At 37.5% G+C, this 26,275-nt stretch overlaps 1 protein-coding gene across 2 annotated transcripts in view; it reads right to left on the bottom strand.

The window, feature by feature from the left end:
- The window catches only part of TLN2 (talin 2), a 170,438-nt gene that overhangs the window by 53,292 nt on the left and 90,871 nt on the right, over positions 1-26,275 (bottom strand). For both annotated transcript variants that reach the window (XM_065733533.1, XM_065733532.1), the window contains 20 exons: positions 25,425-25,522; positions 25,050-25,179; positions 23,500-23,652; positions 22,674-22,816; positions 21,938-22,065; positions 19,935-19,998; positions 17,685-17,789; positions 16,175-16,330; positions 15,228-15,329; positions 12,713-12,789; positions 11,168-11,348; positions 10,352-10,465; positions 9,248-9,356; positions 8,400-8,608; positions 7,605-7,703; positions 6,316-6,483; positions 4,725-5,019; positions 2,686-2,852; positions 1,787-1,915; positions 583-696 (listed from right to left, as the gene is read on the bottom strand). In XM_065733533.1, the coding sequence (XP_065589605.1) occupies positions 583-696; positions 1,787-1,915; positions 2,686-2,852; positions 4,725-5,019; positions 6,316-6,483; positions 7,605-7,703; positions 8,400-8,608; positions 9,248-9,356; positions 10,352-10,465; positions 11,168-11,348; positions 12,713-12,789; positions 15,228-15,329; positions 16,175-16,330; positions 17,685-17,789; positions 19,935-19,998; positions 21,938-22,065; positions 22,674-22,816; positions 23,500-23,652; positions 25,050-25,179; positions 25,425-25,522 (2,741 nt within the window). The remainder of the gene's footprint in view (positions 1-582; positions 697-1,786; positions 1,916-2,685; positions 2,853-4,724; positions 5,020-6,315; positions 6,484-7,604; positions 7,704-8,399; positions 8,609-9,247; positions 9,357-10,351; positions 10,466-11,167; positions 11,349-12,712; positions 12,790-15,227; positions 15,330-16,174; positions 16,331-17,684; positions 17,790-19,934; positions 19,999-21,937; positions 22,066-22,673; positions 22,817-23,499; positions 23,653-25,049; positions 25,180-25,424; positions 25,523-26,275) is intronic.

The raw sequence follows: 26,275 nt of genomic DNA, 5'->3' as shown, positions 1-26,275 counted from the left end.
GTATTGTCAAAACCTCATTCCTGGAGTGCCCAAAGTCACGCTCATGTAACTCCTTGTCCATAAATTCCACATTCATTTTACCTCAGCAGTGCAATCCTGAATTCCCTCTCTTAACACACCAAAGTAGGTATCAGTCTCCTCCACTACCTAATAAATCATCCCCAGGATCAATTTGTAATAAATCATAATGTTCGTAGTGAATTAGCTTCTTACTTTTTAATTATTCATACTAAAATAGTAGCTTCCTGCAACACAATCTTGAAACATACTTGAGCTACCTTATTTATTTACCTATTTACTGTGGCTTGGTTCCCATTCTTGGCATAACTCCTCTCAAGAAGAATATTCTCTTTCCTTCTACTGTTCTATTTTCAGTCTTTATTTTTTTTAAATGCAATTTCATTAAATTTCATTAAAACTATGAAGTACCATACGTCTAACATTTGTTAGAAATTAAGTAGTAAAATGTAGCATAAAACCAAAAAAGAGCAGCTTCTTGACACAAGGACTCTGAATTTGAGCTGGGAACTATAAAAACATGCTTGACTTCAGGCATTTGGCATTGAGTTGTGATGGGTTTACCTTACAGCTCTGCACAAGTTGCTGATGGGCTGCAGTGTTCTTATTTGAAACAGCTGCATTCTGAGAAGCAGCAATGGTCTGAGTAGCAGCAGCTGCAGCTTGTTTAGCTGCAATCTGAGGACAAAAAGAAACAGTTGAAACACTTAGTAGTTTGAGTAATTCAGAGTATGAAGTACTCTAATATGGAGAAAGTCTTCTTCAAATGCCTGGGATTTTTGTTATCAACCTTTCCCTCTTGCAAAATTAAAAATTCCAACAATTTATCCAACATGTTCCAACGTGCTATGCAATACTCTTCTTTAACTGACCCACGCAATACAACCATGTATGAAGTTCATCCTTATCACAGACTTCATTCCTATGTAAGGTGTTATGTATTATCAGAGCATTATAAAAATCCTCTTTTCTATGAAGTTTTCTCAAATTTGTGAATGTGAGGCAGGATTTATTTCCTAAAATACTCATGGTTTTTTTTATTCTATATTAAATACACTTATGAAATACAGTTATTGAGTTAGATGATCTTGTTTGTCTAATCTCATAATTTTCAGACTACTGAAAAACCACATTTATAAAGTAGAGATTATGAGAGATTTTTTTTCTAATCTGACTGCTCTACATTTTAGCTGAGAACAGGAAGATCAAACTTGGCCTAAAAAGCAAACTCCAGATAAATTCCATGCACATTTTTCAGCCTGGCTCTGCCAACAGCTGCTATGCATCTTCTCAGTTTCACTCCTGCCTTTTTGATTCTGTCAGTAACTTAACACTTGAACTGGATGTGATGCATTTCAGTGTATCTTCATAAGGAACTTTACATGAAACTCTGGCACATATACTGATAAAAAGGACCAAAGGATATTTGGTGTAAATGACAGATCAAATAGATAAATTAAAACAGTAATGAAGGAGTTTCAGCTCAGTTGTCTGAAATGTAAGCTTTTCCAATGTTATGGCTAAGCCACCATCAGATATGTTCTGAATCAAATGCTTACACCACTTTTATTGCACCAGTGATAAAAGCTCTTCAGTTTTCCCTATCTGACAACAATGGTATCATATGCTAGCATTTTAAATTTCAAGTCTTGTATTCTGGAACTGTTCATACAGTGCTTAGTACTCAAAAGTATGTATTTCTAGTTCCTTGTATGTATCTAGAGGTTTATCAAAATAAGCTGACAATTCAATCACATGTGGTTCCCACCTCTAATCTGTTGACAATTTTCTTCTTGATGGCATTCTGAGCAGCAGCATTTGTAGCAACCCGCAGGCCCTCAGCGGCTTCTCGCAGGCGCTGCTGCTGATCTTCATTTTCAGGATTGGCTGCAGCTCCCTGCACAGAATTTCAGAGCAAAAAACATCAGCCACATAAGCTGATCTTGAAGAAGTGAGTATAAAGCCTTCAGTTACAGTCTGCTACATCAGCCTTTATTCTCTTTATGTTACCTTATCCAAAATTAGAACGTTAGACTACAGAACAAATCTAAGCAGAAAATCTGTTGCTTATTAAACTCTGTTACTGTTGTCTACTGATACTTCAGTACTTCCAGGTGGACATCCACTTTGTACTTTCTGCATCGTGTACTACTTTGGGTTGGGAAAAAGTTCTTTTGTAAAATGATGTTCCTGTGATCTGTAAAAGCATGCTTGGAGTATATGAATGTAGGTTTTGAAAAAAAAATAGGTTATAAAACTCTTAACTGAATATGCCTTTTAGTAACGGCAGTCCACAGTGGAGGTTTTCTCCATCTGAAGTCTGAGGAAGTACTGGAAAGTCAAGAGATTACTGTGGTTTCTTGTTCTATTTGAACTGGAAGACTGCTAAAGGATTTTGCATCACAGTGGGCATGACTGGTGGTAACAGCACCAGATAGTTTGGGTCATGACAACCCTGCATACAGATCAGCAAAGCAGAACAAGAGGAGTTTTTAGGAGCAGGTAATTACCAAGCAGATAATTAATAAAATGCTTTGGCTACACCATTAAATGCAGAACATCTTCAGGACAAGAAAAACAGTCTCTACTGTAACATACCACATACCATCTCTTCTTTGTGCCTAATTACACCATTTTAAGCTGACAATTGCTTCACTTTCCCCGTACCTTTGCAGCTTCAACCATACGAGCTGTAGAATCTGCAAGGAGCTTTGCAGCTGCAAGGAGCTTCTTTGAGTTTTCCATGTCAATTTCTGCTTCAGCATCTGACCTCATTGCATTGACGAGATCTGAAGTTGCCTGAGCCAACACCCTGGCCTGCCGTACCATTTCACCTATGACATGCAAATATGTTTTTACTGTCCTACTCTTGGCATTTGAGCTTTGGTTTCAAAAGTCAACAAGATGAACATAAAGTAACATTAGCTGAAGTATTATTCTGATTAGGAAAGGACAGGAAAGTAGTTCACAGCACAGGAGCTTCACAAAAAGTCTCGATGACAATGCATACGATGGAAACTGCTACAGCGGACATGCAGAAGAAATGCAGTATTTATATTAGATAACTACACAAAAAGCAGAAAACAGTATGTCAAGTTCAGGCAATCTCTTGGCACAGTGAAGATTAACAATAATACTCTCAAATTACAGCCAAGATTTTACTTCTTTAAGAACAATTACCCCCTCTTGCCTTTTTTTAAGGAGATCTGTTTCGGGGAATTATCTTGTAACTACATAAACTCAATTAAGGGCTTTTTCAGAAAGGACTCAAATTAAGAAGGTGTAGGGCTATAGCATTAAATGTAGAATATGAACGTGTAGTAGCTGCTATCAGGTATTTCATAGTGCCTACTTTTGCAATTGATGTTTTATCCAAACGTCTAACTCAGCTCCCATTCCACATTTTCTGCAGTTAAGAGTCCCTTTAAATGCTTTTTGCTACAATATTAGGCTGGCAAATCAAACTTAAGGAATAATCTGATAAGGCAGTGATATAGCAGTCCCAAGCCAAAGTTTCTTTACTGTCCAAATCATGATTGTAAGAAAGCTATCAGTAATTGGAAACACCACCTGAAATCTGAACGGCTTTTACAAAAAACCAAATACAGCAAGCACAACAAGATACTTGACTATGAAAGGAAACATCACCAGGATTATCCTCAACTGCATCCTTCTGTACAGAAGTTGAATGGTTAATACATGCCATAAAACTTAACATGTTTCATCACACATCTACTAATTAAATTCTGTACGATAACTACAGAACATGACAATGGGTTTTGTCAGCTTTCAATAGGAAGATTAAGAACAGTTGAGTACACAATCCTCCTATGCATCCTTTAAAAATCTTAACCAATCAGATTTCTTAAAGCTTCTTCTAAGGCCAGAATACTGAGAACACACATCACATCCCTGTGCAAGTTCTGCTAGAAGCGTGCTGTGCAGCTGAAACGAGTTCCTTGAAATAAACACCTGAAATCATCTGAATTTACAAGAAAAGTTTAACTGGTTCATACTGATGGTACTGTGAATACAAGTGTGACAGTAAAGTACTTGGTTTCCTGGCCTTGCGTTCAGATACCACAAAAGAAAAAGCAGACCAACAGCATAAAAATCCCAAGCAATATCACAACTTCTTCTTAAAATTTTAAATACTGAGTGAGTTGTTTGGATATCAAATTGACACTGTCCCTTCACACTGATAATTCATCTCATGTTTAACTATTGAAGCTTCACCTTTCAATTCAATTTCCTATTTCTTTACTAGAAGGTCATACTGGGTCATTTAAATGTTAGGCATTTCAAGCCTGGCTGGTTCTAGAAGCTGCACATTTTAGAAACATCATAAGAATAAGCAAAAGCAAGTTTTAAAACCTACAACAAAATCTAAGCACAGTGAAATCAATCACTGGCAACTGTTTGCTCGGGTACCTGTCCTCCCACTCAAGAGATGAGAACTTGCAGCACAGTTTTGTTAAGTGAAGCAGTAAAAGAAAACAGATGGAAGACTGAAGTGATTTGTTGGCATGGCCATTACTGTTGGTGAGAATATTCCTTCTATCTAGCACACAGCTACGAGTATTTCACTGATATAATGTCATGGGCTGAATGACAACCTAGTAGTTCAGTACCCTACAGAGGATTTTGACTCTGAAATGCGCACATCTCTGAATCACGAAAAGCCACTGTCCATTAGAGAGACTTACCAGCATCCCCCATTGAACTGAAAATACTCTCCGTGACACACATGATGGTATCTGTGGCCTGATCATAGCGTCCAATAGGTTCTCCCCTGCTTGCAAACTGGCGGACATGCTGTAAGAGGTCATTCAGGGCTTGGCTGACAATGCTGGCAGCTGCACTGACCTGCTTCAGTAACTCAGTATCATCTGTGGCAGCCTGGCAGGCCCTCACACAGTTCTCCACTGAACGGTCCACCAGTTTTCCTGCCTCGATCAGCTGTTCCTGGCACACTGGAGAGCTAATGGTAGGACTTACAACCTGCATATAGAAGGGAGACAAAGCATTCAGAAAACACCTTATTTGCAAATTTTCCAATAAGCAGTACACAAAACATCTTTATATTAGCTTTCCTTAGTAAGAAAACCCTGAAGTTATTATTTAAATAGGTAGTTTCAGACATCTAAATTCGGAATCTAGGCCCTGGATGTGATTAATTTCATTTTCATTTAGATGTTAAGAGATATGCCACCTCTTCAGCAGCTACTGACTTGAGCAAACATGACACAGTGGCTCTGGATGGTAGGCAAGCACTGAATTCCTCCAAAATAACCATACACTGGACACACTTTTGTACTTTGGAGTTCCAAAGAAAATGGAATTTAGTTGGAACTGATTTGTAAAGCCTTCTGATATCAGTCTCTTGTTTGCTTGTTAAAATAAAATACTTGGCACAGACCAAATAGCATCCTACTTACAAAGTTACAGTATAGGTAATAAACTCCGTGATCTATCAGAAACAACCCCATTTATTTTCTTCAGGCATACCTAGAGAGCTTTTAGCAATGACAAAACTTCCAAGGAAAAAAGCATGCCACCACCTATATTATTCTGTACAGAAGAAATTTATAGTCAGCAACAATATCAAGTCCCAGTAATGAAAATTCATATATATTTACTACAAAAAGCTCTTACAGCCAAAGCAACAAGGAGAAAATATTGAAAATGTAATAGATAAAATGGGCCATTCATTTTATTATAAACCTCTGGATGTTTCAGAATAGCTGAATACACAGTTTCCATCACAATCCTGCGGAAATGCAGACTTGGAAAGCAGTTTCTAAAATAAGAACTGTAATTGCTTTAATTTTTATTGGGAAGGAATGGCCAAAAGCAATGGATCTATTAAAAAAAATGCATCTACTGCAAAACACAGCAAACATATTTGAAATCAACAATCACTAAACTAGATTTTGATTGTTGAAGTTTTAGATGATGTGAATGCACTGCAATTTTAGGTTTCATCAGAAAACTTGCACGGCATTCTCAGGCAACTCTTATTTCTTAAACCAATACTCCTGAAATTTGTCCTTTGATCACTGCCATCAGTTCAATGGATGAACTGTATCATTTATGGAACCTTCTTTGGCAGTTATAGCAGCACCTCACATCCATTCTTTGCAATACTTATGGGAGACAATCTATTTATCAGCAAGTTTGATATCAACTAAGTTTACAACTCTGATATTACTACAATATATTGCCTGAGACTACCAGGAATGTACAGAAGGATACACTCAAAGAGATGCTTTGCCACATGAACACTGCTAGCCTCACCTTGGCACAAGCCACAAGCTGGGAAGTGGAGAGTGCACACTGTGTAGCAGCAGCAATCACTCTGTTCTGCAGGACTGTATCTTCAGCAACCTGTGCCACATTCTTGGCCTTCAACACTAACATAGCAGCAGCATTTGCGACAGCTTTGGCCAGACTCATCAGAACATCCTGGAAAAATAAAGGGAAAGCTGTCTTATAAATAAAAAGCATGTGTTTTGCTAAAGTAAGATAATGCCATCTCAAGGTAAACAAAAATAATAATTCAATTCATTAAAACAAAATTAAATCACTTCAAGAAAGGCAGCAAATGTAGCTATTTCTTAGAAAACTGGACATCTTCCTGTTCTCAGCAAAAAAAAATATTATTGCTTTCTTTACATTACTACTGGACAAGTATGAACTGTCAAAACTGAAAATGGCTAGGAGGCCACAAAGAACAGTTCCACGCCCCAAATTGGGATATGTTACCTTCACCCCTGGAGAATATACTACCAGGAGGACAGAAACATCTGGAGTTTTTTGGGTTTTTTTATTAATTTACAATGTAAATATATTGCTGCTGAAAAATGCATTTAACAGGTCTTAATCACAGAACATTTTTCCCCTTGTATAATAATAGTTGTTCCTTGAAGTTGAAAAATTAAAATCAATTCCTGCAATAAAATAGTTCAAAAAACATCTTCCCATTTTCTCATTCAAAACACTACATTTCATGTACTGTTTTTTTCTTTTTCTTTTTTTTTTTTTTAAAGTGGGATGGACCCTGTGAAGAGACACTAGATACATTTACGTGTAATTTTCATTTGAGAATGAATGAAGTTTAATTTCATAAACTGAAAACACCAGATTTTCATTTTAAGACATGAAGGAATCCTGAACAACTCCTTTTCTGACCCATCTAAGATTGTTTCATCTACCCAAGGAAGAAGGCAGAGGGTAGCAATAACACCAGCAATACAAATGACAACACTGATGAAACTTGAAGACAGATTTTCAAGTACATCAAGCATTTAAAATGGCCCATAAGTTATATGAGCAGATGCTTTGCATAAAACATCCTCCAGAGGTCTATCTTTTGCTGTAGAATACTTCCCCTTGCTTCTCGATCAAACCCACTGTTGGTATTGAGTAGAAAAAAATAAATTTAACAGTGCATTTAAGGACAACAATTTTAAACAGCTAACTATGTAATTAAGCCAAACTGGCATTATCCTTTGACAATCAGTAATCTTAATCACCCCATAAGAAAGCTACATAGTTCTGACAGTAACAAGTAGTCCCCTCATTACCTGGAACCTTTCATCTGTTTCGTTCTCTCCAATCTGTCTCAGTAGCTCTCCACTAGCTTGCCCAATGCTTCCAGCTGCAGTCAAAACTGTCTGTCGAGGCTGGAAAAATAATGGTGAGTTATTTCTAAGAAATTTCCTCAGGGAATATCTGCATCAGAACACAATCAATACGACTGAGAAAAATTAAACCAATAACACTTTGGAAAAATCTTTATTTTTCATATACACAGCTGGTTTATCTTGGGACTTTTATCTGAAGAATGTGTGAAGAACTTGGAAGAATTTGAATAGATGCTACTGTAATAACTCCAAGGAAAAATGAGGATGGACTGCCAATATGCCAACTGATCTCAAACAGCAGATTTCACATTTTTTCAGAACAAATATGTGAAGAAACTAAAAGTTAACTAGCTTCAGATCTGAACTCACGACAAACTGATCCAGATATCCTACCCAGGTTAGTACTACTTCCATTTCTGGAAAACTATCATAAAAGTTAACTTCTCATTTTATTTGTCAAAGATGACAAAGATAGTAAAGAAATGAATCAGAAAAGAAAATCTCTCGTTTTCAGCTGGCCCCAGAATAGGCTCACTGTTGGCCAATCCTGAGCCAATGTCTTAAAACAGCTGTGCCTCTGGGGTAGCATAAATCTAGAAAGGGGAGAAGTGCTGCAAAACAAGGGCTGGAAGAGAGTGAGAAAACGTAGACACGATCCTGCAGGCACCAAGGTCTATGAAGAAGGGGAGTTCCAGGCACTGGATCACAAATCCAGTGTTAAACCACCACACTCACCTCTCCCGAAGTAGGTTGAACAGCCTTCAGCAAGTCTGAGACAGCAATGGCCAATGTTCGAGCAGCTTTCAGGAGGTCCTCTCCACTTCCAACTTCATCATCCATGAGAGCAGCAAGCAGTTTCACACCTTTAGACATCTCAGTGAGGTTGGAAGAGATAGTTGTAATTGCACATCCCACAGCAGTGTAGTCAGTGTCAACAGGGTCACCTGTAGAGCAAATATTTTTTCATGAGAAGAAAACTACAGTGGTTAAAAAGGAAAATGAGGCAGCTACCCCATGCTATGATCTGGTGAGAGACATTAGATTTGAAGATGGCCAAAGAACATCTACTGCAGCGTCATTTAAAAACTGTGTCTGCTACCACTTGCCCAATCTCTATACATTTCTTAGTACTTACTCCTCATCCAATGTAACTTGATGAAAAATCCATGGTTTCAGCTAACTTCCCAATTTCAACCTTCGAGGAACCCGAAGTAACATAGTATTAACCCCTTCAAGTCACTCACCTCCTTTGTCATTTGCCAAAGCAAAAATACTGTCAATAAATATCTATGATCTCTAACAAGTGTCAAACAAGTAACGCTTTTCTGTAGTATCATTGCAGAGAGTACACTGTTGAATAAGCAAACTACATTTTATCTTCATCAATGCAGTACTTTCAACATTAGCTATGATAAAATAAAAATCAGAAAACTGTATTGGGATAGCTTGTTTTGCATGTCAGTATTGGACTATTATGAAGAAAACTTCTTCCAAGCTCCCTCACAGTCAGCCTCTATGGTACTTGAATTGGACTGATAAATAATTAGGGAGACTTCAAGCAAGTCCCTCCCTTTGAAATTTACCTGCTGTAAGGTTAACAACAGATGCAGTTCCTGCAGTGATAGCATCAACCTGAGAGTGTATTTCATGTTTTGATTCATCAACCTTGTTCTGAACCCATACTCTTGATGCCTGAAGAGCAAAAACAAAAAACAAGAATGAAGGACTGCAGTAACAGGCTGCAACATGAAATCCTGCGTTAATCTCTCATTCCTTCACAAATCTCTAAAAGTGAAACAAAGGACAAATACCTAGCCTTTAAAGATAAAAATGAAAGAAAAACGGTTTCTATTGCTGAATCTCTTTAGAATTTCCAACAGCTCAACAGCTGCCTTTAAAGGTGAACACCATAAACAGCATATTCATGAAAGATTATGGTTCTTTACTGCCAGTCTCCTATGAACAGTGGTTTCTTGATCTGTCCTCCTGCCTTAACCTGGAACAGAAGTTACAGAATCATATGTACGCCTTTTTCACTTGGTCATATTTTTCAAGGTCTAGGAGGTGATGGCACACATCATAAGTATTATTCATAGTTTGCCTTTATTTGTACATATGTACACGAAGCAAACAGAACAACGAAGTTACACAAGGATGGTTGCTACAACCAGTCTCAGAAGACTGATGAAAGTGATTTGGAGCAGTGTGGGAAATACAAAAAGTATATTCAGAGCTGCAGCTGTGGAACAGGATTAACAGCATGAGAAAGGAAGGCTGAGAACCAAGGACACTTCCAGAAGAAGAGGAAAACGAGTTCAAGTAAGCTGCATGATTGGCAGACCCTAATTGGAGTGCATGGCTTGGGAAGATTCACAGCCCTGATTGGATAATTGCCTGTGTGCACGGTTAAGGATGGTTTTGGGAAGTTGTTGTATTGTTGATATGTAAAGGCGGGTGGGAAAGTTACAGGAGAGAAATTGGGAAAGTATATAAGGGATGTTAAAACCTGTAATAAATGATCGTGCCCGAGACACTGCAGAGCAGTGCACATTAAATCCTTGTAACAAGCAGAAAAAATTTAAAAGCTTTATAGAGATACTGTTTTACCTCCAGGGACAATTATTAAACTGGTCTGTAAACAGCCCAAAGCATTACGATCAATTTCTACAAAGACTAGAAAAACTCACCATGTCCTGCCCTAGAGGTGGTAGGTTATCAACCTCACTGAGGTCAGCTTGAGCTTGTTGAACAGCATGCATGCTGGTATTAATAGTCCCCATCAAGGCCTGCTGAGCTGAAGTCTGAAAGGCAGAACAAGGAAATGGCTGTGCCACATTCTAGAGGACACTTCAAGCAGGTGTTACTTAGGCATTAAAAGACAGTGAGCAACAATAACACCAAGCTAAGATTCCCCTGGTGCAATTGAAACTCCTCTCAAAGTCCTGCTCCTGCCTATGTCACTCACACTTCTCTGTACTTGCACACGTTTACAAAATGTTTAACTTGCATTCCCCAAGGTTGATCAACTACACATACTATCTTCCAGTAGTAAATCATGAGCTTAAGTGTTGAGTATACTCTCTATAGACTACTTAAGCTTTCTGGTATTCTTAATTTAAATGAGAAAACTCAGTATCAAATTTAAGCCTGGTAGAAAATTTGAAATTGGTAGAGCAGTGACAAACTGCAAGAGTGTTCTTCCAAGGATTGCTTACTTCTGACAGTCTTTGAAATAGATTTTTTTTTGAGCTCTTGAATGCTGTTTTAACTACTTGGAAGTAAAGAAAAGGCTAGAAGAACTAGTTTTAAGACAAATGAAGAATCATTCAAATTGTGATATCCTAAATGTTTCAGGGTTGCTCAGAATATTTGGTCAGTGAGACAGACAGCAATCATACTCTACACCACCCTCCTGCTCTGAGCAACATGGGTAACATCCTGTTCCTAGTTACTTGCAAAATCAACAAGTTCAAATGTTAATACAAAACAAGAAGATTCCTCACAAGTGGTGGCATGTGTCCTCTGTGCATCTGACCAATCGTGACCTGTTGTTGTGGAGAAGGCATGATGCCCACATTAAAAGTTTCTGGGCCACTGGACCCTGAACGCATAACAGCTGGTAGTGCCACAGAGCCATGCTCTACCTTCCCTGTTCGGTTGAACTGTTGCTGTAAGATGGTAGGCCTAAAAGAAAATGAACAAGTGAATAAATAAACAGACAGCTAGGTGGATAAGCAAATAAATAAATATAGTAGAACAATGCAATATGGAATTAGTCATCTCCTGTGAGTCCAGCCAGATGTTTTTCCTTTAGGATTTTAAACTGCATTTTGCATTTGGAGAAGCTGAAAAATTTCAGTCTTTTCTTCCAACCATTTTGTAATACTTTTGAAAAAAAAAATACATCTGCAGCTTTCAGTAGATCAAATACTAGTAGTACTTATGAGTCAGCATCAAGGAAAGAAGGTATTGCACAGTTATGGTGTACACAGAACAAAAGTGTAAGGCTTTTGGTAAACTAAGATGTTTCACTGTTTCACAGGCAGAATCAGAACAAAGTTTATATATACTGCTCTGTTTAAATGTGTCAGAGGCTGATCAAAGGAAGCACAAATGCTTTGAAGATAGTTTCTGTGAGCACTCCCTACATTTTTGATAAAAACTAACATAACTTCCTTCTTTTACACACATATGCACGCACAGTACTTGCCAGTAATCTGGAAGTCCAGATTATTACTCTGCCCTTTTGAGGCCCCATCTGGAGTAATGCGTCCAGGTCTGGGGCCCCCAGCACAAGAAAAGATGTGGAGTTGCTGGAAGGCATCCAGAGGAAGGCCACAAAGACACTGAGAATTAGAGCACTGCTCCCATAAATACAGGCTGAAGTAGCTGGGCTTGTTTAGCTTGGAGAAGAGAAGCCTACAGGGAGAGCTCACTGCAGCCTTCCAGTACTTAAAGAGAACTTTTAAACAGGAAGGAAATCAACTTTTTACACACGTAGATAGTGACAGGACAAGGAGCAATGGTTTTAAACTAAAAGAGGGGAGATTTACATTAGACATCAGGGGAAATTTTTCACTCAGAGAGTGGTAAAGTGCTGGCACAGGCTGCCCAGAGATGGCATGGATGACCCATCTCTGGAGGTGCTCAAGGCAAGTTGGATGGGGCCCTAGGCAGCCCTATCTAGTGCTTGGTTTAGTGAGAGGCAAGCCTGCCTGAGGCAGGGCAGCTGATCCTTGAGGTCCCTTTCTGAAGCCATTCTATGATTCTACAACTTACACTCCGAACTCCACTGTCCATCAGCTTACCACATATTGGTACCACTGCTGGTTGCCTTAACAAGCATTTTTGCCACAGAAAAGCCTACCCCACAATCCATAACAGAACTAGAAGTCTGCAGAATTGCCTGGAGATAGTGCTCCCTTCTGTTGAACTACTCTGTAGGAAACTTCAAAAGTGTAAGAAATATACCATATTTTGAGTCATTAAAACAGCTGCCATTGCTAATGAATGTAATGCAAATATTCCCTTGTGTTGTACACACTCACTTCTTCGGTGAAACAGATTCTTCCAACATGGTTGACTCCTCATCACCTTCAAGACCAAATCTATCTTTACTTTGTTTCTGGAGGGGAAAAAAACACCATAAAGTTAAACAATGCAGGTGGCTTCTTGCTTGCTATCTCTCCAGTATTTTCTTGCCATTCATCAGAAATCTAGTAAAATAAACTGCAGTCTTGTCCAGTGCTGAAAACAATGGTCGTTGGGATTGTTTGTTTTTGAAAGAATGTGACAATATAGCCTCCACTTCGGAGGAGGTTAAATGGTCCTTCAGCACCTAAACGACCAAGTCCTGGAAGATTAAGTGTGCGAAGAGAAAAATCTATCATAACCAGCAATACAAGCAAACTTGGAGCTTTTCTGAATAAAGCAGTATGAATAAAGTGTTGAGACAGCCTTCCTCTCAGAAAAAAACAACCAACCAACATTCTGGAGACAGTGACATGCAACAACACAAAGTCCAGCACAGGCAGGATACATGCCATATTCTGACTCAGGATCTGCCAACTAGAACTCAGCTACAAACCACCTAAAGAAACCTGAAATACCATCATATGGTGCTACCTACCACAGGGAAACACTTACCTACAGGAAAGGTGTATTTCACAATGTACCAAGTTCTTTTAACAGATACCTCACAATCTGGACAATCTCAACATCTGGCTTTGAGGAAGGGCTGGGTTTTAAAGGTGGTTTTATTTTTATAATGCCAAAAGGGAGGTAAAATTACACAAAGGAATTAACTTACTCTAAGCCACTAGAAAACAAACAAGAAAAAGGAAACTGTAATAAGTTACATAAAAGCACAGCCTTGTAAAAAAAAGTTTCCACTGGTGACCTAGTGCAAATATACTGCTTTTTTCCTAACTTGTTAAACAACTTGCACTCTGAACATTCAGAAGACAAGAGGGAAGCTCTCCCTGTGACCTAAGGTACATTTATGAGAATCTCTCCATGCGTATCTCCACATATATGCACACTCCAACTTGCTTCTGAAAAATCCTTACTGTTGAAGTTTGAGTTTATGCCTGAAACTGCCCATTTCTAGTTAAGATGATGCTTGCTTCCAGATCAGTGGGAAATAAAAAAACCAAATGACTGGATTAAAAACCAAGTAAAAGCTACTCAGGTTTAGGATTCTCTGTCAACTGCTAAAAGACAATGTATCACTACAACCGCAGCACAAGAGTTTGTGCAATTTATTTTTCTTTAAAGGAGCAATAATAGTTCAGCAGGAAAAAAACATCACCGATCCACACCAGAGCTGGAACAGTCTTACACAACAAGAATGATTAACAAAAAGCACTAGAGAGATGAACCATACTTCATGACATGCATCAATGAGGCAAGCTGGGCTCAACAACTGGAAACTGCATGCTTCTCATGTGCACCATGAAGCATCATGGGTGTTTACTACTTAATCTGCTTCAACTTTATCCATTTCTAAATTGGCTTTGTCAGCAGACTGTAAAGAAATAATCAAAGACTGGAAATGAGTAGAAACATGCACATCTGTTCTACCAGAGACTGCTTTTGTTTGAAATTAGTGAGCAAAGCTACATGTGAAGTTTAAGAGTGAGAACCATCTGTAGAAGCCTGCTGTTTATTTAACATATTAATTCTGAGACAGACAACCCCAAAGAAAAAGGCACGTATTTTGGATTCTGACAACCCTCCTCAAGCTCTGATTTCACGACATTTGATGTTATATCCCACACTGCGAGTAACGAACTCTCCTGAGCTGCCTAGTTTGGCTATTAAAAATCTACTGGAGCAAATTAATAAGATTCAGCCAAACTGCATCAAGTAAAAACTTCTCAAGGAGTAAACAGTGCAGAAACACTTCAGAACACAACATCATTATACTCTTACTGTGGGAGGTTTGTATTGGCCTATCCTCTCTTACCAGTCACACTTCACAAAAACAAATTTCAAGACAATTTTCACAAACACCAATATCCTCCCTCCTCTCTGCAGAGAGGAAATTTAAATCTTCATTTTACTGACCACAATATTTGATACACAACATATTCAAAAATGTCTTTTTTCTTCATTTTTGACAAAATAATTGCTTGGCTTTGATGCAATATATGCAATGGACAATTATTACATAGTCTTTAACATAGCTTTAAATGCTGATTATTTCCTCCAACTTAATTCACTGCTTTGATTCATAGTTTAAAAGAGCTAGCTTTCAACAGTTCTCTGGATATACACTCACAGACAGAAGTTCACCTTCCAGATGAAGATGAACCCAAGCCCAGGTGTGTTGTATTGAGTCTGATACACATTACCACTGTAGTTAACAACCTTGATATCTTCCAGAAACTATCATGTACGTTGAACTGACAGAGCTTATGGTAATTAAAAGTAAAATTAATAATACCAAAACACTAGATAGTACTGGCTTCATGAGAGTAAAACTCAGCAAGCACATTTGCTTTTGCACTGCTATACAGCAATTTTACTGCATTTTTCCTACATGTCATCCTAATATTATACCTTCTTCAGGATGATATCAATATAACCTGCAATTAACTGAGAGATCTGCTCCCCTTCAGTGGTCTGTACCGAGTAATAGCTTTCCTGATATTCACCAAAATCCTAGGAAAAAAAAGAAAGAAAAATTTAACTCTTTGAAATGGGAGGATAAATAAATGAACAGTACCAAATGTGAGATAATTCCAGTTTTAAAATGGTTGGTTTAGACACTTGATTGCATCCAACAATAGATGAAACTATTCCAAGACTGTAAACCAGGCTATGCAGAAGTAAGGAAAAGGATGTTTTTTATTGTTGCTTAAATAAGATTCTGAAATCCAAAAAGCACAAAAGCAACAAATATTTCGTCTGACTCCATCAGTCTTCATCACTGAATGGAAGAGGAAACCTGAGAACTGTATTCTGAAGCATAATCACCCATGCCATTAGAAATCAGACACACATCTTTCAAGTGAATTCTAGCTTCTAGCTATTATTTCTCGCTCTACCACATTAAACAACACTTTCATATCCAAGATTTTCTTCTTGCAATAGATTCCTGTGGACCAATTAACAGACATCACATCCATGAGAGTTCTTTAGATCCATAATTTATGTTCATACGCTGCAAGTCACAAATTGCATTTTATATGGTAATCACCATGAGGGGTTAAGCAGGGTTTAATAATGTTTTTCATAACATAGTTGTTAGGCACAGAACAGATTTAAACAGTGCTTTTTGGAAAAGTGGTCTGTGTAAAAACATCAGAACACAGGCTGACCCTAGACTCCAATATTGGCTAGTTTATTACCACAAATAAATTCCAGGACTCTATAGCTCTAATTAATTCTAGAGAATTCCAGATACAACAAATTATAGTAAATAAACCAATAAGACTGCAAGTCTATCTTCCTTTCCCTATGCCATGAAGATCCTTCTTCCTTCTGAAGATGTACGGAAAGATTACCAGAGTAAAACTTTTAGGTGAGGCAGCCCAGCGTTTCACAGTTGTCAGTGGCCATTCCTGCAACACTTCTTTGGTCTTCTCATCCACACGCATCACTGAGTCTTTAGTGACACCCAGCAAACGAGGAACCAGCTTGTTTTTACCTTTCATTTTTTCCTAAAACAGGGTGCAAAAAATTGTGTCCGTTAAACTGCGGTGTGGCAGAGAAGAAAGGAAAGAAAAAGTCATGGTGAATACATTGAAAAGGAGAAGCATGCAGAAAATTTGAGCTACCAAGCTCAGTTTTTTTCTCAGCCCACAGACAGTGATATTCCAAGTAATACGTTAACATCAACAAGCTCTTTACATCATTTTTACCATGCAGATCAGGTATTTCTCTGTCTCCTAGTAAATAGAAGCATTTCAGGGAGGGATTTTTTTGGAAGTCACTGAAAAAAAACCCACACAACAGCAGTCTTTCTAAAAACAAGTCTTCATAAGTAAAACCATAGTAGAGAAGTTGACTGGGAAACTGAAGGACTGAGAAGCTGAATTACCGTCAATTTTTGCTCTCGGCCTCACTGCTTCTCTATGAAGACAGAGTGGAAAAAAACCAAAAAATAGGAAGGGTCATCGGGATTTATTTGGGCTGCAAATAAAGCCAGGTCAGCCACAATTTGTCCCACATCTGGATTTACAATTTTAGTTATTTTCAGTCTACAAAAGCATCCTAACCCATGCAAACGTGACAAGGAAAGGGCCAGAATTAATCAGCATACTACAAGTTGCTCTGTCTTAATTTATTGGGCATTCCACCTCTTCAGTTTATTTAAGGTCACAGAATATGAACCCCAAATCAACAATCTGCTACAAAATCTGTAATAAAATAGAAATGAATTCACATATCTCATTCCCCTGAATTTATGTAGGCTAAAGAATTAGCTCCTACTTATATAGTAGGTAATTTGGTGGGCTTCATAAAAGACCAATTATTCCTATCACGAGAGGTTTTAGGATAAAATTATTTGTTTCAGTTGTTTGCTTTAAGCTAGACCAAAAAAGCAAGACATTTTCCCTTAAAGCAAGCAAAAAGAAAATGTTAATATTTTCAAAGGTTACTCTGAATATCATAAACCTTGTTTTTTTCATTCTATTTTCACCTATCTACTTCCACAGAATTTATGGGAAATGAAGTACTTTAGGAAATGGAAGGTATTCAGCTGCCTACAATGATTCATAACTGCAACTGTGGAAACCTAAAAGTGGTTTAGTTTTTTTTACAAAGTTTATCCTCCTTTCCTTTATATTTCAGCAGTTACTGAACACTGAGGCATTAGTGCTTCAGTGAAATTATGAAATTGAAATCACGATCCTCACTTACGTGGACATTTAAGCTTTTTATTTTTTATCCCAAATGCTGCTTACCAAAAGAAGGCTTAGAAACCACCTTTGAACTTTGTTTAGTGGAGAAACTGAGGTAATACATAACCAAGCATATAATATAGTCAGCAAGAACTAACAAGAAACCAACCTTAACAAGAAAAAAGGACACTCCGTAGGTCCGCAGGGAACGAGCTAGCTTCACATACTTCACTTTGGCTTCTATTTCAGTCATCTCACCACAGTTTTTGTGCTCCTGTAATGAGAATTCGTATCATTCAGAAATAACATTCTTTCTGGAAACAAACAAAATTAAACAGATAAAAGGCAACATGTTTTTTATACTTAGTTAATAATCACTCAAAACAATTGAAACAATACTGGGTAGAAATGTAAGTATGACTCTATCTCATCATTTCTGATATCAAAGTATATAATAACTATGACCATCATCTAATTCTATCTGTGCCTCAATCAAGCAGATTTAAACTACTTCAGAAACAGTTTATAATTATGGGTATTGCTGCTATTTGATGCCGTTAGGTTTCATATTGTCAGTGTCTCCTTACCAATACTATAAATCATTTAAAACACCAACAATTTATTCTGGGAAGAGACTATGTCAGCCCTGTGCTCTAAACCTCTGACTCACGGTTCCATGAGACTCATGCCTTATAATTTCTCATCTCTTGGATGGGTTTCCTGAAGGCTTTTGTTTTTTCTTTTCTTTTATTTCCTTTTTTTTTAATTGCCAGTTGCACCTTTAACCAAAATTACATCATGAACTGAAAAAAATTCTACAAGTGAGAAAGGCAATTTTTTTTTCAAGGTACTTCAACCTGAAATGTTCATCTAGGTCTCCTATAACTCCAGTTCTATTTAGTATTTAAGCAATTTACTCATTATTAAATTTTTTTACCTGCAAGAAATGACAATTACCAATACTACCTTATTCAAACCTCCTACCAACATCTGTTCTCCTATTCCAAGACAGTTCTGCTGAAAATCCTGTCTTGACTTGCTGCTATTCGAGTACTGTTTGTGGGTCTCCCTGGAACACTCCAACCTCCCTTCACAATCATCTCCATCCTGTGAACTGCTGGTTGCCATCTCCTTCGTGCTGATTGATGGCAGCAGGGGGAGCACTGGCAACATGGGAAACATTTCCCTACATCAGCTTAAGTTTCCACCTTAAAACTCCTCAGAGGTGCAATGAAAGGAGGAATTCCAACTCTAAAAATCTTCTTGCATCCCAAGGACACACACGAATCTCAAATTCAGCATAGAACATGGTTAGGATTCCTGGTGAACATGGAGTATAGTCATTGTAGGTGATTTGGAGAAAGTCATCTCCCAAACTCAAAAATTTTATAACTCAGGAGAAAGGATTATGTTTTTGAAAGAGACAGCTTGGTTATCCTGACTTGATGTTGCACCTTGACCTAGAGTCAGAGCCCTCACTGATTAATATCCATATGATGAAGTATGTTATTGTTGTAACCACACAGACCCGGGCAAGTCATCTGCTATCCGTCCCACACTTGGACATGAATGGAACTTCTTTGCTTAAACTACAATGTCACCACCAGCAGCTAAAGGTATACAGGAAATCACTGTGCATCCTCATTCACAATATGTATTACAAGCTCCAGTCTGAAGATTTACCAATCTACAGAATTCCTACACGATGAGCGTTACAGACATAGGAAAGTATTTTACTTCCCTCTGTTCCTACTTCTCTTTCAACACTACAGGTCACTGGTATATCTTTGCAGAAACTGTATGACTTGATTTCAGCTGCCAACCTCAGAATTTTCAAATAAGACTATACTGCCAAATTCCTATTTCAATTAGCACAGAAATTTAGGGCATCTGTAGCACTCAAGTTTGAGAACATAACCAACAGTATTAGTATACTGTAGACTCAACTGCTTTAAGACTTTTATGACTGTGATTTTCAGGCAGATTACTGAATTCAAGTATTAGCTAGAAATCTCCTTATTACTTGAAGCCCATAACAGAAAAGTGAATGCATGAAAGACTGTGTATAAGAAGTCAAAATAATTTTCCTAAATGTGCTTCTGCTTTAGTACAAACATACATCATTACATTTCTATGCAACTGACAGAAATGTCTTGATATCAATGTCTTAATATCAAGTATTTTCTCTGTCCCCTGCAACGAAGTACACTGAATACTCAACAGTGAAGGAAAAAGAAACAAGGCAATAAATCTGCTGAAAAAAGAAAAGCTGTCTGTTTTTTACACCTGATTTTCTGGTAGTTTTTTGGTAGATTTTCTGGTGGTCAAATATAAAGAAAGTATGCAACCTGTAAATGAAAATGATTTTTTTATAATAAAGGAATTGAAACTACAAGCAGTTTTTCAGTCACACAATTACCTGAAATATTCTTTTTTCAGCCCCTCTTTGTTTGGTATATTCTTTAGGAAGGAATTCTTTTAGGCTAGGAAAAAAAACCCCAAACAATATTATGGTTAATAATGCCTTCTTGAGAAGAGATGCTTTCCATACTCTTTTGTTGCTATTAAGTCACCCAACCTTCCTGAAGTGGGCATAAAATATCTATCTTCTTCAATCTTCCTAATTACATATTATGACAGTGAACTCAGTTAAGAAGCATCTAATAGCAAGATAATATAACTACATTTAGTTTGAGCTACTTCTACAGTTGTTCAAGGAAATTATATGCAATCCAGTGAGGCACTGGAACAGTTTACCTACTGATATGGTTGATGCACTGTCCCTGGAGGCTTTCAAGGTGTTGCTCAGGGCCTTATCCAGCCTCCTGATCTAGCCCTGGTGTCCCTGTTTATTGTAGGGGAGTTGGACTAGATGGCCTTCAGAGGTCTCTTCCAACTCTAAGGATTCTATGATTCTATAATTAAGTGCCAACATAATGTCTTTCATTGCCATAAAGATATACCTAGAATTCTTGATAAAGCCAGCTTACGACAATAAGATAGGATAGATTAACTTAGCTGTCACCGAGCATGCTTGGAAATAAAAGCAGAGGTCTGCAAGTTTTAGCTGATCCTTTCTTACATACATATGAATTAGAAGAATAATTTAATAGATATTTAAAAATAGGGTTCTTCTAGATGCAATGCAGAACTTCAACTGGTAGCAGGAAGGGAATGAAGAAAGGCTTTTTGGAGTTTGACAGCTTAAGAGCTTTCATAATTTCCTTTGATTTGAACTGTAAGGAAATTCCAACAAACAATATAAATGGGTTAATAAGATGCAGGCAATAATCTTCACCTGTGCCAAAATTATTTATTAATGACAAGAAAATGATAGAAAAGATTTTTGCACATAAACATAAGGCAGATGTGATCAACTAAACCTGGAGCCTGGAGAAGAGAAGGCTCCAGGTGACCTTTCAGTATCTAAAGGGGAACTACAGGGAAGAGGACAGGCTTCTTAGCAGGGTCTGCTGTGAGAGAACAAGGGAAATGGTTTCAAGCTCAAAAAGGGAAGATTTAGGTTGCATACAAGGAAAATAATCTTTTACAGTGAGAGTGGTGAGGAACTGAAAGAGGTTGCCCAGAGATGTGGATGCTCCATCCCTCGGGGACTTTCAAGGCCAGGCTGGACCAGGCTTTAAGTAACCTGATCTAGCTGTGGATGTCATTGGTCATGGCAGGGGAGTTGAACTGGATGACCTTTAAGGATCCCTTCCACCTCTAAGGATTCTATGGCTCTATGATTAACGGCACTAAAAAAAGTTAGGAAAACCTGAGCTCTATACACAGCAGTATTAATTTCACTCAAATGAAAAAAGCACCTTTCCATTCACGTGCTTTCCTATCAAATAAAAATCCATGATAGTCATTGACATATCTCTAACTTCACAAATTGCATTATTAAATGCAGGTAGAAGAGAACTTCCAAACAAGAATAAAATTCTAGTTCTCCCTAGCTCTGGTATCACAAAAGTTGCAGTACTGTTACTAATCCTGGATGGTCAACCTGGGGCTCCTGAGCTGCAAAGAATTGCAGAGCAGTTCTGACAAGGGGCTTACACGACTTATGTGCATGACATGAGAATGGGGCTGCATTAATGGGACAGAGACTACAAATAACATTAACTTTGGCATCCTGAGAAAGCAGAAAGGGCTTCCACGGCCAGCGTCACCATGTGATTGGGAAAACTAGTTGCACAGATAACTGGCACCCTGGGGAAAGCTGGCACCCTGTACTGCCTAATAAACCATGGCCAAAGGTCCCCCCAGCAGATGCAGCTCTCATTTATGCAGTAAGGCTCCAGCCACAGCAAATGCACGTGATCTGGCTACCACTGCTTGGAATACTAAAATGCATTTACATTGTGACAACCTTACACTTCAGGTCACCCAAATTAATAAGTTAACAGAAGTGTTTACTCTAAAAATCCAGGTTTGTGTTTGTGTTCTACATGAGGTCCAAACTGGATCTGTACTTGAAAGGCTCCAAACTCACAGGCCTTCTCAAAGGAGACAGGATGGGAACCATTCAGAATGTCATCACGAGCCTGTACGTGGTAAAGAAAGACATATCAAAGACACTGTAGATAATTATTCCATCTCTGAAATTCCTTAGAAGTTTAAGCACAGGCCAAGAATTCAGCAACACAGTTTTCTGTCTGAATGTCTTCATTATATTAGTCATAAACACATCCAGAATGGAATAATAAACAAAGGGCTAAATTCTTTTCTGGTTAATATCTAGAGAGATGTCCTGAAATAATGACTTTAACAACTTTCATCAAAAAGTGGACTGACATACATTCCCTGCAAGATGGTATATAGATGTATATATTTACAACTTAAATACATAAACATACTTACATACATATATGTATACCCATATATTATCTACAGACACATATATATGGGTATGCATACACACATAGCTTAAAAGCTCGTATCTTACCACCTGTAATAGCAAGGAAAATGATCTGTGTAACTCACAATTAAAAGGCAAACAGCAAGAGGTGAAGGTCAACAGCCATTTTCTCCCTTTTATTTATATTTTGTGGTTATAGAAGATGATGGATTTTATAGCTCTTTATAGAACGCTTAAGAAAATCAGGAGAAAGCATATCCTACACAGCTAGAACTTCTGGTTCTCATACTGTACCTGAACATAAAGCAAATTCAGTTGAACAGGATCTCTTGAATCTACGTTCTGATCCGAATAAAAGAACTTCCGTCTCAACAGTAGTGTTTCATTTTCATCCACTCCTTGCTCTCTAAACGTTCGGCTGTGATCTAGCCAATTTACTGCAACAGAATCAGACATGCACCCTCTTTACTATGTCCTGTTCCAGTGCTGATAGCTACTGTGAACATAATATGAAAACTGCCCTTCCCACTGGAGGGAGCATTGAGCAAATAAAATATTCCCTTCATTTATGCTTCTATACAGCGTCAATGGTTGCTACAAATGAGAACTTAATGATAACAACATGCTGAGAAACAACAACTGACACCACAAATACCTCTGAAGAAATAACAACAGCAGAAGTAATATTTCAGTACTAAACTCAGGCATACAAAGATGCATTGTGCAATTATTCGAAAGTTTACCAACACACCTGCCCCATCAAAACCAATCCTTTGCTTACTTTCCATTTCCTTTAATACATTTTAAAACACCTCCCTCCCAGTAAAAGTTAATGTTAGTCCCCTGACGTTAAAACAAAGAGGTTCTCATCACTTCGTGTAGAAAACAAGTCAAATATTGTCTTAGTTCTTCAAAAGTCATGGGAACTCCCATTGTTAGAGGCAATAATTTGTCTGGTTAACTCAAAGTACACAGGAGTAGAAGATACCATATATAAACTGATGCAAGATAAGCAGGGATCAACACACTGAAGAAGCTTAACTTGCATTCCTGTATGCATTTCTCATCCTATTGTGTGGAAAGGCAATAGTGCAAGATTATCCTGGAACACACTACTCACAATCATCATCTGTATGAAGCTTTGCCTTCAATTTTTCCATTTTTCTTTCGTCACGCAACAACGTCCTATCTTTCTTAAGTGTCCCTGTACTCTCTTCTTTCTTTTCTTCAATGCTCTCCTGGATTAAGGAATATTCCTCATAATTTGTAATTCCTGGAATTATAAATAACAGAACAAAATAGTGTTTGTAACAACAAGAATTTAGTATGTTTTAGAACAAATAAAATTATTTTCCATACATCAAAGCACTGATGGTTCATTTAAAGTATAATAAAGATACAACAGATAAAATGCAAACCGTAGCACACAGTATTTTTGGATCTTGTTCCCCATAATCTATGACTCCTACACTGACATTTCTTCAATATCTGGCATCATATCATTATTTCTTTGTACGTTGCATTTGTCCATTTCAGAAAGATAATCACTGCTGTTTATTTATTTCTTATCTACTGTGAGAAACAGCCAGATTAAGGACATGACAGAACATTAACAAGCAGTAAATTCCAGAAGGGAGACACGCCATGGTAAAATTGCTTTCATGGATGCCTACCATTGTTTCCTGAGAATTGAGTAATTTCAGCTTGCCAGCAACGTGCAGAAGCTGGAAGAGCAGGCTGAGGGATAAAAATAATAGTCTTTTTTAATTTTTTTTTAAATGAAAGATTTTTAGAACTCTTGAATTGTCCTGCGACTTTTACATGAAAAAGAACTGAAGAGTCAGTCCATAGTATTCATCACATGAGCTTAGTTGCTCTGATTTCTGCTCCACTCACCTTTCTCCACTGTTTGGTAAAGCATATTTATGCTTACTGCTTGCTTATTTGACCACATTTGTGAAAATTAGTCAAACTTACTTTTTAAATATACATTGGAATTTAGCATAGAAACATTTTAAATAGGCACATTTAGCTTTAGCTTGAATCACTTTGCAGGCAAATTATTCCCAATCATTTTAAGATCACTAATTCAAAATGAGAATTATGCAAGGATTTCACATGATTCAAACTGTTCTATACTGAATGCATATTTATAGTTAACTCTGAATAAGGTTATCAAAGTGTCTGTGTGGGTAAATGTAAAAGCAGAATACAACCAATATAACACATTTTAGTCCAGCAGCTTTCTCTGGATAGTTTCCATATACAGCTATGCAAGTATTACAGCACTGTGACCAAACTTGAGTTACAATATACTATCCTAACCTTAGGTATATTTCAGGATTAACAGCTTCTATGATACTACTGTTGAGTACAAATTGAGTTCTATTTTTCCACTACCTAGAGGTAAGCTTGTGTAAGAAGTTGCACGTAACTGTACTGTCACTGTGCCTTCAAAAACTAAAAACTGCAGTTTAAGGATACAACTAATTCTCATCTGACTAACACAAGAAAAACTGGACAATAGCTTTGAAAAATGTTTGGTAAATGTTAACTGATAATAAATTTCAATAGTTTTTGAACATGTCCCAATTTAGATGCAGTATTTAAGATGCCAATACAGCATATAAAAAAAAGAAATTCCTGAATACGTAGGTTCCAGAATCTTACCTATCCTGCTGCAAATGGTAACGAGCAATTCACCAACGGTTTTGGAATCATCCACCATGACTGTTTTCACTGAACCATCCAACATACGTATTTTCTGAGGTCTCTGTTTCTTTTTGTACTCCAGTACATCCTAAGAAGTAAACAGTACTGTTTCTAAGTGTTTATAGAAGCCATGATAAAAAAAAAACCAACTCAACAGAGTAGATATTTAAAGTATGAATTCTCTTAATTTTTTATGCACACATGGTACATCAGTTGCTGGAAAAGACTTAAAATCCTCCTACTCCTCTGAATGCTAAACATTTTTCTTGCTAAGTTGGGAAACAAATTCTTTAAAAACATGTTGATCAAAGAACTAACAGACTTGTACCATACCCCATTTCTCAGCATGTAATAATCCAGTGTTCTTCCAGCTTCCAGCCATATACCTTTACGAGGGTCTTCATCTGACAAGAACAGTCCATAGTCAGAGGCTGTGGAACAGAAGAGACAGCTAACTGAAAAGTATGAAACCTCATCATACAAACATGGTTTCAGTTAAGGCTATTCAGCTTCAGAATTACACTTTCATTGCATTTACCTCCCATTCCTAATTAACTTAGATATATTTATTGAACCTTCAGAAAATGTTTAGACTAATAGCTGATATCAGAATACAGCAGGTCAAAGAAGACTTGAAAAAAAGCTTCATTAAGCAAGAACATTAACTTCAATTGGACAATTTGTATTATATTCACAATTAGGTCCTTCCAGTAAGACCTTTTCTGAATGCTCAGAGGTCCTTCTTATAGGGCCTATATTCTTACAGATCCGAAAATAGAAAAAGTTGGGATTTAATCACAGCATTCTATTTCAAGCAACAGCTCTATTTCCAAATACAGTTTGTTTTCAACCTATAACATATTGAGTTTAGGATAAACTTCTAAATTTTTTTCGGTAAATGCTTCACATTTTGTACACTGAAAAAGTTGCAATGCTTTTAGATTTACATGCAGGACAACCATCTCAGGATAAACCCACAGTTACTGTAGGCTAGGCATATTCCAATTGGTTCTTTCAGAATCACAAGTAAATGGCAGAATCCTAATAGCCACAGAAGACCAAACTCAGGCTTAGGCATCAAAGTCTAACTTCAGGTATACAAACCGAAAACCATGACTGTCAACTCCAGGTCTACTAATGTACCTCTTCTTGATTAAAAATACACGTGAACACAATACAATCTT

This window comes from Cyrtonyx montezumae, unplaced genomic scaffold (assembly GCF_038088225.1).
Source record: "Cyrtonyx montezumae isolate F1298 unplaced genomic scaffold, pur_monq_1.0 scaffold_17, whole genome shotgun sequence".
NCBI classification, from domain to species: Eukaryota; Metazoa; Chordata; class Aves; order Galliformes; family Odontophoridae; genus Cyrtonyx; species Cyrtonyx montezumae.
The sequence above is the reverse complement of the archived record's forward strand: the minus strand, read 5'-3'. Positions and strand labels throughout refer to the sequence as shown.